This window comes from Muntiacus reevesi, chromosome 4, assembly GCF_963930625.1.
Source record: "Muntiacus reevesi chromosome 4, mMunRee1.1, whole genome shotgun sequence".
NCBI classification, from domain to species: Eukaryota; Metazoa; Chordata; class Mammalia; order Artiodactyla; family Cervidae; genus Muntiacus; species Muntiacus reevesi.
In genome coordinates this window covers 120,381,918-120,396,186 of record NC_089252.1, presented here as the reverse complement: position 1 = coordinate 120,396,186, position 14,269 = coordinate 120,381,918, and the positions used below count along the sequence as shown (strand labels likewise).

Sequence of the window (14,269 nt, the reverse complement as noted above, 5' to 3'; positions counted from 1 at the left end):
AAGCTTACTTTGTGAATGGTAGACCCACAGAGGTTATTTAACTCAGTATCAAAACACGTTCTACCCCAAACCATCTTTTTGAATTCATAGTTGAAGGGAGATGCCTGAGTGGTGGCCTGCATGGACGTCTAACCATTACCACACTCTCAGACTCTTAAGAAAAATGACAGCAAAGATGTTTACTTTCAAGACACGTAGCAGAAGGTCTTACTGTTTCACAGGGAATTAACATATGTAGAGTGCTTAATGGTACACAGTAAATATTACATGTCTTTATTTTTGCAAGGGTTACTGGAGTAATTGAAGCAAAATTTCACCAGCCTCAAAATATTGCTTTTTGCTTTCTCTAGACAGGAAGGTCTCTTACATTTTTGACTCTTGGAAATTATCACTTGAACTCACTACTTTCATTTATCACATCCTTGTCTAGTACCATTTGAACAATGTTAAAGTAACCTTGATGAAAAGAAAAAAAAAAAGTCCCATAAAGTGTTATGGACTGAAACAGTCACTCCTGGTTTAGAAATAAGTTGTGTTCTAATGTCTTTTAAAGCATATAGCTGCCTGGTTAAGGATGATTAATAATTAGAAAATTAATGAATTATTCTTTGGTTGTCCTCTTGGTTCCCAGGTTTTCCTTTTTGGTTATGTTCATGTTACAGGTTTTGCAAAGCAAATTCTTTGTAATATATCTGGGAAAATACTGAATAATATCAAGTGTTGAACAATTCATGTATCATAAGAGGATAAACTTTTTTTTAAACCAAGTGTAGTAAAAGGACAGATTAAGTTGGTTAATCTACTGTAAGTCAAAAATACTTATGAACAATGATGTCTAACAGAACATTTCATTGTCTTGGTATAAATTTTTTACATCATCAATTTTGTTTATCAAGTGATATATGACCATTTTTAGCAAGTTGGAACATTTTGCTCACAAACTACTCTTACCTGGTAATGAATGGATTAACTTTTCCTGCATTATCCCTAGATATGAAAAAGGAGAGCCTTGCATTATTGTTAGGCTCCAGGTTCAGCAAAAGTTTTCTTCTTAGTAAGTGTCTAATCCTGTCAATGTATTGATTGCTTTTGCAATTCCTAAGGAAAGGTAGAAAGAACTTGACACAGTGCAAACCTGCACATGGTCTCTGGAAGAAATATTTTATTCCAAAGGGAATGCTCATATATCTTTTATCTCTAAGTTTAAAATAAACAAAACCTGAAACACTTAGTGTCTTTCTGAACATAAATGGCTTTTTAAAAAATCATCCTTTAAGAATATACATGAAATTTCAATTTGCAGCTTTGTTTTAAATTTTAAAAATTCATGTAGCTAAAAAAAAAAGTGAGGTAATGTAACTAAGAAAAATCTCTCTGATACATACCTGTATAGAAGTACATATGAATACTAATGAGTTACGCTTACTTTTTCTTCCCTTTCTAAAAGTATTTAATAAAAGTTGATTTTTCATTTGAAGCAGTAAATAAAGCAGATTTACTTTTTCTGAGACTCAACACACTTTGATAATAAGCTTTTCAAAAGTTTCCATTTCTCAAACTGTGAAGCCAATATCTTGATTATTACATAAAATCTATAAGTATAAACAAATGTATGAATGTATTATCAATACTTCAGTTGTCATTTTACCCTCAAAAATGTATTTTTGCCATAAAGTTTCTAAGTCAGTTAACGTACATCAACAATTAATTAATAACTGGCCTTATTCATCCTTCATTCTAACTGACATTCTCAACAGGGCTACCAGCACATCAGTAAGGTCATTGGTAAAGAGCACAGAATTAGTCCTAACGAGAAAACGTTAACCCAATTAGTTATGTATTAGCTTTAGTGAGAATTCTTTTAACGTTAGTACAACAGATGCATTTCTTGTTTTCACTGTTCTTCTTTGCAAGCTAGTTATGTCCAACTCTTTGCAACCTCGTGGTCAGTAGCCCACCAGGCTCCTCTATCCATGGGACTCTCCAGGCAAGAATACCAGAGTGGGGTGCCATTTCCTCCTCCAGGGTATGTTCCCAACCCAGGGATCGAACCCACATCTCCTGTGCCTCCTGCGTTGGCAGGCAGATTCTTCACCACTCATCCACTTGGGAAGGCCCACTATCCCTTCAGTCATCATTCATTAGAAGCCAAGTCCCTGACTTGTTTCTTAACACTGACATCCTAGATTATCCTAATTTGTACATTCTGAGTGTAAATCTCATTCTCAATGCATTAGGCCTATGCATCTCAGAATCCTCTTTCATTTACTCAGAATTCAGACTTGAATTCTACGAGAAACTTTTCTCTAAGACTGTTCTCTTTGCTAGCTCTTATTTCCTCTGTGGACTTTTTCTATGTAAAAGAGTCAGACACGACTTAGTGACTAAACAACAACAAGCAAAAATTGTCCACCAAAGCTCCAAACTTCTCTGACCACTAATGCTAAGGAGAAAGCAACCTCATTTTCCCAGAAGAGAAGGTTACAGCTCCCCAGATTCCCTCAAATAAGAAAAAAAATTATTTTCTCTTCTTTAAAAAACAAAAGTTAATGTTCTCAACACAAAGAAAAATTACTTACAGAGGGATTGGGAGGGAAGAGTAAGGGGAAAGCACAAAAAAGAAGCACATCTTGAAGACTGTGACCCCCAACTAATCTTTCAATGTAAATGTCAGTTTTTAAGCTACTGAGATGGATCAAAAATATCACAGACCCTTGAGACTAGTCAATAGAAGTCTTTAAATTTTTCACATTCAATATGTCAGTCAATTGAGAATAAAATATCATTGACCAGTTGAAAACAATTGCATCATCTTCTAATTTACTGACATCAGGAGTAGATATTATATGTGAATTTTTTTATCACAATAGACAAAATACAACTGCATGGAAAATCTACATATATACATACATTTATTTGGTATTCAGTATTTATAAGATAAGATTCTAAAACAAATATTTAATTCCCAGATGGTCCATCTCTGACACCATAGCTCTCCTGGGCAAATATATTTTAATATTGATGAATCATAAGCAATAGTACCGACATACCAACTACTGTTGAAATGTATATTAACTAACTTTGCAAGGGAGTGAAAGCATTTTTCTTTATAGACATTAAATCAAAGATGGACTTAAGACATAAAGAACTGAACAAGTAACATATTAGCAAAAACAATTTCTCTCTAATTTTCTATTTCCCCCTCTCTGAATAGCAAAGCTTTTATTATTGTTTGGAATAATTAATCAGTATATCTTTACATTTAAACTGGAGAAAATGAGCTCAATAAACTCTGTATCTATTTCAGTTCACCAATGATTTTCTCAACTTCTTTTCGAATAAAAATAAAACAATTTAAGAAGTAAAGATAATTTTATTGCAATGCCTATTAAATTTAGCAGGCAATTTTTGTTATACCACATACTGAGTCTAATGGCAGAATTCATTTTTACCATTTTAACCCTGCCCATGATAAAAACAATTGAGAACATTTATCAAGGTTTTGGGCAATATACTTTGAGATATCCTAAGTATTTAGCATAATTAAGTTTAGCTGCACAATTCTCTATTAATAGTTATCTTTCTGCCCAGGTATGTGCCCTCATAAAAATTTAAGAACTCCCAGTCCTTGGACTTTATCAGTATCTAAAGTTACTGCTGTGTGAAGCTCCTTAGCATCCCAAATTATTTAATAGAAGAGTATACACATGTTTAATAATTCTCATTATAGCAAATACATTCTTACAAGGCTACATTCAGGAAACTACAGGATATGCCTATCAAATAGATACAAATTATAGCGAAAACCTGTGCAATACGCACAGGGAATACGATTTTGCCTACATCAGCACCAGCTCTGCAAAATAAGGATTTCTTCATGGTATCATTTTACTATTATCCTTTTCCTATACTAAAACTCTTTTATCATAGACCTTTTTCAAATTAAAATGATAAAGAATTGTTGAACAGTAACTATGCTGCATGGATCCTTTATTTTCTCCCTTTGGATGAATCACAGTAAGATTTAATATGACTGCCATCAACAACTTAATGCAAATTAATTCATCCAGTAATATTGTCCTTAACAACAAACTTTGATAGAATAGTCATCAAGTCGTCAAGTCGATTCGCCCTATGAAATCTAACCCCACAAGATAATCTAAGTGACGTTGACACTTCTGTTTGATGAATAAAACATGATATAAAGTTTATGTACCCAAAAAATTGTCCACATTGCCAATATAGATAAGCATTGATTTGGAGAGACTGAGCCTAGATACAAAGTTTATGGAACATTTTTTGTAATCTTTACACGCTGTTGTTCAGTTGTTAAGTCATGTTTGACTCTTCGCGACCCCATGGACTTCAGCACCCCAGGCTTCCCTGTCCTTCACTATCTTCCTGAGCTTGTTCAAGCTCATGTCCATTGACTCGGTGATACCACCCAGCCACCTCATTCTCTGTCACCCGCTTCGGCTGGCATCAATCTTTCCCAGCATCAGGGTTTTTTCCAATGAGTGGCTCGTTACATAATGTGGTCAAAGTACTAGAGCTTCAGCATCAGTCCTTCCAAAGAATATTCAGGGTTGATTTCCTTTAAGATTGACTGGTTTGATCTCCCTGCTGTCCAAGGGACTCTCAAGCGTCTTTTCCAGCACCACAGTTCGAGAGGATCAATTCTTCAGTCCTCAGCCTTCCTTATGGTCCAATTCAATCTATAGGTAATTGCTATAAAATCTAGGGCATCAAAATAGCTTACTAAGGTTGGAAGTGTTAGGGTATTTTATACATAAAATCAATGCCCCTTTTAATGGAGCATTTATTATTTTCCAGGTCTATGATACCTACTCACATTTGTTCACACATTTCAAAGAAATTGCAAGTCATTTTATATTCACAAAAATCATGTGTTCTTACTAAGTCAATCATCCCATTTCTCAAATGATAAAGATGAGTCAGGAAGTGAAGTGCGTTTTTGGAATCTGAATTACTTCTTGTCAATCTATTCCCTGACCTTATATCACACTCCCTGTAAAGACCCATATCTGTAAAATGGTATACTTGATTAGTTTGTTGGGGAAAAAGATTTGATAGTAGTGTTTATTTCATGTAGTGTTCTTAATGTAAAAAACTGATTATTTCTGTAGCAGAAACTGTCTATAAACACACACATATGCATATACACAACCTAAGAGGCCACGTAAGTATACTATCCTAAACCAGAACAAAAGCTTCCTTAACAATGCTGTGTAATTCTGGGCTTCTTTATTGCTATTCTGTAAAACATAGGCTGTCGTAGTAATCTCCCTAGCAAGTTGAAGTTGTATTTCAGTGTTTGAGCGTTGCTGTCTAAAAATAATAAAACCACAGTTTTTGAGATTAGAGGCAAAAGAGGTCAGCTTGCTTGCTTTACTTCTGAGACACGTCTGCCTTCGGACTTTTCTAATTTAGGCTAAGTTCTAGTGCAGCCCGAGCCTCGCTCTCCTAGGCAAGCTCTTGTGCGTATCACAACACTATGAGTTACTGCTGACACAGCCATCACTCTTGTTCTTCCTAGTATTTCTTTCACTCTTTTGCTGATGCCATTATGAAAAATAGTGCTGACACAGCCTTAAAGTCACTTAATATCCTTTCTTATTTATGTGGCTGGCTTGTCTTAAATTTTTGTTTGAAAAGAAGATATTAATGATCGTGGAGGAGTATTTGTTTAGAGTCTCTTCTTATAGGTTTTATAAATTTAATATATTGAAGTACTCTACAAACTAAATTTAAAAAACTACTAAAAAAGCAAAAGCAGCCAATAATAGAAAGTATTTGTGATCTTTAGAATCTGAACATGAAGAGACATAATAATAAAGCTTGCTTTCACTATTGCCTAATTGTAATGGGGTTTGTGCTTTCATTTCTCAGTGTAATCCATCATTAATTCCCATTTTTTATTATAAAATACAGATTTATATCTTACCACACCAAAGCATTGTTTATAAATGCTTTCAATACATGGTCTTTATTGTATTTAGGACAAAGTATCAGAAGTGTTACTTATACTCTATATTCATTTTCCATATTCTTATAAAAATGCTCTCCATTTATAGTTTGATTGATAAAGTAATGAAGGAATATAAAAAATATTTAAAAGCAAAATTCATTATGGGAACATTGAAACTCGGGGTAGACTGCAATGCTAAAACCATCAAAAGGTGTAAGTTTTCACCATGAGTATAATTCTGTTCATAGCTTTTCAATCTAAGATTTATTTTTATATGCTGAATAGATTTTGTCATAGATAGCTCCATGAGCTCAAAACAAAATCTTACCTATAGAGTAACATGTCATTTATAATACTAGCATTTTAAACATTAAAACATAACAGAATTACCAATCAGTAATAACTCACAGCATAATGAAAATCAAATTTTAAAAAATTTGAAAACAAATTTGAAAAAAATTTTAAACAAATTTGATTGAAAGTCAACTAGAAACCAAAATATATTTTTACAAATGTTTCAGTATCCTTGGTATTTCAGTTTTAAAACTGCGTATTTGTTTTAAAAATACCTTTGATAACAAATGTTGCATGCTATTGATGATTTTTCTTCAAAGTTCTTTTAAAGGCATTTTTTAAATTAATTTCAATGCTATAATAAAATAGTTCAAATAAGATTTTTTTAATTGTATTATTTATACATATATAACTAGATATATAAGGCCAAGTAAAATTAACTCACACATTTGTGCAAATGAACCATGTTGCTTTTATAAAATATAAATAAAACTGGATAATTCAAACATATCAGTATGATATTACAATTGCAACATTTCTTCTGAGATATGTAAAGTCACTTTTTACACTCAGTAGGAGTATGGTAGAAAAGCTATATCATGACTTAAGGGACAACCTTATATTTCACCATATCACACTTGTAATCATGACAGATAATTAGATAATCACATATATTAGTAGTTTAAACATCAAAACTGAGTGGTGTAAAATAAATTTACATTATCACTCAAGCTATAACACAGGTGAAATTTGAGCTTCTGGAAGTTGACAAATGTTAGTATTTTGCAACTTTTACATAGTGCCACTTAAATTTAAAATTCAAGCTCCAGACTTCCCTGGCGGCTCAGGGGCAAAAAATCTGACTGTCAACGCAGGAGACACAGGTTCGATCCCTGATCCGGGAGGATCCCAGGTGCCTCGGAGCAACTAAGCGCATGCGCCACAACCGCTGAAGCCCATGCACCCTAGCGTCCACGCTCCGCACCAGGAGATGCCCTCACGCCACTGCTAAAGAGTAGTCCCCACTTGCTGCAGCAGGGGAAAAGCCCCGAGCAGCGACTGAGACCCAGTACAGCCAAAAATATAACAAAATAAATTTTAAAAATAAATAAAATTCAAATTCCAAAACAACCTATATCCTGGGTTCTATTTAATAACATAGTCACTTAGTCATTAATGAAAGCCTGTATAAAATGAAGTGAGGTGAAGTAAAGTCGCTCAGTCGTGTCTGACTCTTTGCAACCCCATGGGACTATAGCCTTCAAGGCTCCTCTGGCCATGGAATTTTCCAGGCAAGAGTACTGGAGTGGGTAGCCAGTTCCTTCTCCAGGGGATCTTCCCAACTCAGGGATTGAACCCAGGTCTCCCACATTGCAGGCAGACACTTTACTATCTGAGCCACCAGGAAAGCCCATAAAATGAAAAACTTATATTAAACAATATATAGAAATCATATCATATCATATCTTCCCTCCACTTTTTCTTCTAGGATGTTCAAGAATATCACTGCTTCTGGTACAATAAACCCTACTTAAGATTCACACATACACGTTTGGAAATAATGTGCACAACTCTTTATAAAATTAGTGACCTCTTATTAAATGACTTCCCTGGTGGCTCAGATGGTAAAGTGTCTTGCTTACAATGCGGGATACCTGGGTTCGATCCCTGGATCGGGAAGATACTCTGGAGAAGGAAATGGCAACCCACTCCAGTATCCTTGCCTGGAAAGTCCCATGGACAGAGGAGCCTGGTGGGCTGCAGTTCATGGGGTCTCAAGAGTCAAACATGACTGAGCGACTTCACTTCACTTTATTAAATCATTTAATCCTAAAGTAAAAACAATAATGTATCAAAGATTTTAGCTATGTTTTGAGTTCATCACACTGAAAATTAAGTTCTCATTTTCCTTCCTATATATTGAAGTATCCTATACATGTTTAAAATATAACTTATCGATTGCTATTACCTTCTCAATTTATGGGATAGATTATCTTTGTCATCATGTATTGCAATCTAAAATATTTTTATTTAGAAAACTTGTAGTATTTTGAAATCAATGTACAACCAATCAGACTCTATTTAGTTCTAATAACTAAATGAGAATTCTTCTGGAATACTACTGTTTATATTTTGGGTTACATTTGGTTTGTCAGGTAGCTAATTTTTTTCATGCATCAGTTGGCATTTTCAAACACGTCTCACGATAAGATAAGCCCAATATGACATGGAATCAAACTTTCACTGAGCAGTTAAAGAGAATGCACTTACCATGTTCCAGCCAGGGTAGAGGTAGTCTGTACCAACGAACTCAAAGTAGTGAGCAAAGCCTTCTTTCAGCCACACGTCTTCCCACCACACGGGGGTCACGAGGTCACCAAACCACTGTCATCACAGATGAACAGGCATCAGATACAATCATATCTACCCAGAGTTACCTCGTCTAGAATTAAGTGTATTAAACTATGATGATCACAACTGGAATTCATTTTCCAATTGATTTTGTGATCTTAAAATAGGTTATAGCAAGACTATTAATTTGACTACTTGAGTGACACTAACTTTTTAATAAGTGCATTCAGGGAACAAAAATAAAATGATCAAGGAACAGAAAATGATTATTTAATCTGGAAAACAAAGGACTCAGGAGAAGAAAAAAAAATTGCTAACAGTTGTCTTCAAATATTTGAAGACCGAATATGTAAAAGAAGCTTGGGTTCTGTGGCCCTGCAGGAGACATATCAGGACTAATGGATGGAAATTGGGGTTTGTCAACCAGTAAAGGTTGCTAAAAATGCAGAAGACCCTCTAACAGACTGAAATGGATGAAGGTGGAAAGTACTGCCTCAAGAAGTCGTGAGCTCACCACGGAAGACCTGAAGCTGCACCTTCCCGGGCAGAGACAGTTCACAGACGTTGTCGGCTGATAGAAAGAACTAAAGGCTTTCAAGATGCTCCACCCCGACTCTCCATGATTCTATGATAATGAGTGTTGGACCAAAAAAAAAAAAACTCTAAGATCGCTTCAGGAAAAATAGTGTTGTAATTTTTAATTGGTGTTTTGATTAGATCATGATGCATTACTCTGAAATCCTTGCTGAGTTCAGAAAAAGCTTAAAGGAATTCTTTTTTCATGAAAAAAACAAAACGAACAGAAAGCATTATATAGCAGGAACTGTGCCACTTGAGATTTAATGATGAAAAGTCAGACAACGTCACTTCTGAGGCAGCAAACACTTTATTGTGGAGGAAGGGACAATGCGGTGAGATAGAAAATAAAGAATAAACAAAGAAACAATAGAATTTCAGGTCTTATTAAAACGTGATATGTATGGGGGAGGGGTCGCTTTAGATTGTAAAAGCAAAAAGGTTCTCTCTGAGCAGATGACATTTGAGCTCAGACTTTAATGATAAGAAGGACCATGCGAAAGCCTTAGGCAAGAGGATTTCAGGCATTTATAAGTAACTCTTAGTGTGAAGATTCTAAGTGGGAGTGAGTTATTTAAGAAACAGAAGGAAAAGGCAGTAGGCAAGTATCAGATCATAGTTCTACGGCTTTAAGAGCTAAAAAGCTTAGTGGCAGAGCATTTCAATATTAATAATAAAGTATCTCTTACTCAAAAGGATCTCTAATCAAAATACAAATACAAGATAATTCTGAACATGGTGATGACCACAAATTAAGTGATGTTTTAAGTATGTTTTTATTCTTGATCAGCAATAAGTGCTCCCTCTCTCTTAAATTGAAAGTCTATCTTAAAAACTGCAACAAGAAGTAGGTGAGGAGAGATGGTAATGTAGAAAATACTTTGGCACTGACAGTGGAAATTATCATGTGTTTCTCCCAGCTTCTGGTTCGCTTCCTCATAGGAAGTAGCTGAACATCACTAAGCTAGAACAAGAAAGTAGGTGAGAATCTGGAACAAATGAAATCCAGGTCTAGGAACAATGATGATCAGTGTGCTCCTGTTTCAAAAGAACTCTACATGTAACTTACGGCTAGGAGTGTTCAAAAAGGAATCCGTTTTTGTGTCAAAGAATTGTATGATTAGCTGGAAACCACTTTTAGCATAATAGAGAAGCACTAGGTATCTCTACAATGGATCTGCTTAAGTCACTAAGGCAAGGAGCACTAGCTGACCAGCGTGGCAGGTACAAACACCACACAGGTTCCCTGCAGAAGGCTGACATTTAGGCAAATAGTCATGTGGCCTTGAACAATTTAGCATGAAGTCTGTGTTCATTTATTAGCATTTACCTGTTCAGCTTCTTTCACTGACAACATTTTCTACCTCTCTTTAAGGTTTTCAAACTTTTTAAAAAGATTTTGGGTTGATAACAAATTGAAGTCTTGCGGTTTCACACTGAGATTTCTGGTGTTTTCGCTTAAAAACTATCCACAGTTTCTGGTCACCAGGACAAGGATTGCTTTTTATTAAAGCACAGACGTTTATTTTCAGTTATTCTTTTCATTAGAATCAAGATTCAAATAGGCATTGTGAAATCTCTGTAATACCTTTCGCTCATTGTAGTAAAGTGCATGAAATTAACTTTATCTCAGCTTCACGACAAAGCTGGCTAATTTACATATGAATTTCTAAACATGCCAAGACAAAAAAATATCAATCATTTCAGAACAAAGAGTCTGTGGCTGAGTTAGTGAAAGACTTCCTAAGTGTCTGTGTGATGGGAGAAGGGGAATAACAAATTGATTTCAGCAAAAGCAAATTTTGACATGTACACAGAACTCAGCTGCATCTTGTAGCAATGCAATAAATCATCGCCATCACTGCACTTACCATATATACACACCAATAATCACAAGAAAATAAAGCAAGGTTGACAAAGAATAGTGAGTGGATGGGGTCTCCAAAGAGGCTGCTGGGTAGCGATGTCATCTCACTCCTCAACTAAACTGAATGGCAGTTGCTTATTCAATACAACCTGTGCGCTTGCTTTCATTTTGCTGTCATTTGAGAAAAGCGACATATCTTCCGAAAAGAACTACACGATGCTCTACACCGAATCAAAACCTAATTGGGGGGATAATAACTGAACTCCTAATCTAAGTTTCTGAAATCAGTTTACATTCTCCATAGTTTGCAATTATACTTACACCCGATCCTTTTTTCATACCTGGTGACATATCTCATGAACAATGACCATGGTGACATCCAGCAAATAAGAAATAGACGAAACACTGGGGTCCAGCAGTATCCTTTGTTCCACAAAAATACTCAGTCCCCAGTTCTCCATGGCAGCATACGGATGCTTAGGCACAGCTAAAAGATCTAGAAATAAAATAAAACAATTCCAAAAGCTTTAACAAACACATCAGATTCTAAATGCATATCCAACAAAAGTCCAGAAATTCTCATTAAAAAGAATACTTGCTCTTTCTTAGTAATTTTTTTTTTCTAAATTAAACTACCTGCCATTTCTATGTGACAGCAGAAATATAGGCTATCACTGTAAACGCTGGCCATATCCATCCATCACGGTTCATTTTCAGACCCAGAGGTGGAGGAGGCGGGAAGGATCGGCACCATTATTGATGGGCCTATCCTAATAAGTTGCAGAAAGTCAAGGAAACCAAATGCAGCAGGAACCTACAGAGTCAAGAGGCTTTGTGCCTTCTAATGAAAATATATTCAGCTCAATGCAGTGAATACTGTACTGGCTTTTACCTCAACATTGTTCAAAAGAAAACAGCTCACAGCAGTTTAAAAATCCGACACGCATATTTCTAACTGCTTAATTTTAATGTATTTTTGAGTTCTGTTCAAAATAAAATGTTACATGTAAATATAGCTCATATAAAGAAAGTTATAATGGATGATGTAGTATCAAAAGGACTATTGAGGGAACCTCCAGACTTTGGTTCTGGTCCTGCCTCCATCATTAATTAAATATATGACATCAATGAATCACTTAATTTCTCAAGACCACAATTCTCTCACCTACAAAATGAGGTTATTAGACATCATAATCTCTAAAATCCCTTCCAGTTCCAAAAATCTATGATTAGATGATTTTAAGATATCTGCTTACTTTAAAAGGTGGTAAAGGTAGTATATTATCAACTTTTGGTTAAGGAGACACAGTAAGTTCATGCTTTGATATACTCCCTCTGCTCCAAACACATAGCAATGATAAATAAAATATGAAAAGGAAAAGCTAAACATCATCTCCAGGCTGGAAAATAAACCTCTCCATGGACCAGAAATGGTACATAAATGCAAAGCACTGATTGCAAGTGAAGCCACAGGCCTGCTGAGGTCTGGCTCCAGGAGTAAGCAGTGGCATCTGGGAATTGGCTCCAATAGGATCTACCGGAATTAAAGGGATCTAAGCCAAGTTGATGGCTTGTTGCCAGCAGCTGAGATAGGGCAAGCAAGCTCAGGAGAAGGGCTGGAGATAGATGGTGGTCAGTGCTTCTTGGGAAAGCCAGCAAGCGGATTCAAACCCTGGCAAGCTGGCTCCACTTAACTGTATAAATCCTGGAATAACACCCCAGGGTGCTAAGGAAAAAAATCATACAAGAATGTTGCTGCAGTACTGTTTATATAATGAAAGGAGAAACTACATGCCTTTCACCAAGACACTGGACAGAGAAACTGTGAAACAGTTCTAAAAAAGGAATACCATACAATGGTTGAAATAGTCTCACCACTAGATTCTAACACTACATGCATCAGCATGGATAATCAGAAAAACATAATGCTGAGGGAACAAATAAGGTGCAGAATACCCTTTATCATACCCTACTTAAAAGCAAGCCGAATAGTACCATAGGTGGAAAATGGGTACTCACATATGCACACTCATGCTCATACAAATAGTAGTGGTAAAATGCACACAGAATCACACAAGTGTAGGAACAATAAACACCAAATTCAGAATTATGATCGCTTCAGGGAAGAAAGGAGAAGGAAGGAATGAGGGACAGTCTTTTATGTTTCTGGAGTCAATTTTGATTGTATGCAAATGGCATAAGCAGAGGGGAGTTGTCTCACACCATCAATAAGAAATTCCAACAGAGTGACCCAGTGTTCAATTCAATTCTGATACTATCTACCCAAAGACAGAATCAGATTCCACAGGATAAGGGTTCAGTCCTGTAAGACGACACGCCACCCACCCACCCCACTTCAGAAATCAGTCCCAAGCCTGGGTTGTTATCTTTGCTTCTGATCTATAGGTTAAAGACTGGAGGTTCCACCACCCCCTTCAAATCAGGATGCAACAGAAAGATTAGGTTATTACCTGCACTTCTCAGGTAACAATAATAAATCAGAGATTCCCATAACTTCCTGCTTGGGTTTGATTAATTTGCTAAAGCAGCTCACAGAACTCAGAGACATTTAACTTCCAGATCACCAGTGTGTTATAAAGCTTTCTAAGGAACAACCAGATGGAAGAGGCGTCTGAGAGGGTGAAAAGCGTCCGTGCCCTCTCATAGACGTGCTGCTCTCCCCAGATCTCCACCTGCTCACCCACCTGGAAGCTCTCTGCGCCCACACCTTTGGGGTTTTATGGAGACTTCATTAGAGAGGGATGGTTGATTAAATCATTGGCCACTGAGGCGTGAACTCAGTCTCCAGCCCCTTCTCCTCATTCTCAAGGCCAAGGAGTGAGACTAAAAGTTCCAACCCTCTAATCACGAGGTTAGTTTTCCTGGCAATCAGCCTCCATCCTTAGGTGAGTTCCAAAAGTCACTTTATTAACGTAACAAAAGACAACTTTAGGTCTCTCTTCACTTGGAAAATTCTGAAGGTCTTGGGAGCTGTAAGCCAGAAAGCATGTATGAATAAACTTGGATATATTTCTCATAAATCACAATATCACAGAGGGTCATATACAATGGATTTCAAATGTGGTTTGCTTTGTCTTGGCCACTCCGTGCGCGTCGCAGTATGCAAAAGCTCAGGTCCCCGTTCCCAGCCAGGGATCAAACTCATGCCCCCGGCAATCAAACTACAGAGT

At 36.3% G+C, this 14,269-nt stretch overlaps 1 protein-coding gene across 1 annotated transcript in view; it reads right to left on the bottom strand.

Annotated features, from left to right (window-relative positions):
• The window catches only part of TRHDE (thyrotropin releasing hormone degrading enzyme), a 418,175-nt gene that overhangs the window by 171,997 nt on the left and 231,909 nt on the right, over positions 1-14,269 (bottom strand). Inside the window, exons 4-5 of the mRNA XM_065934092.1 lie at positions 11,420-11,574; positions 8,555-8,668 (exon numbers count right to left, since the gene is read on the bottom strand). Coding sequence (XP_065790164.1) covers positions 8,555-8,668; positions 11,420-11,574 — 269 coding nt within the window. The remainder of the gene's footprint in view (positions 1-8,554; positions 8,669-11,419; positions 11,575-14,269) is intronic.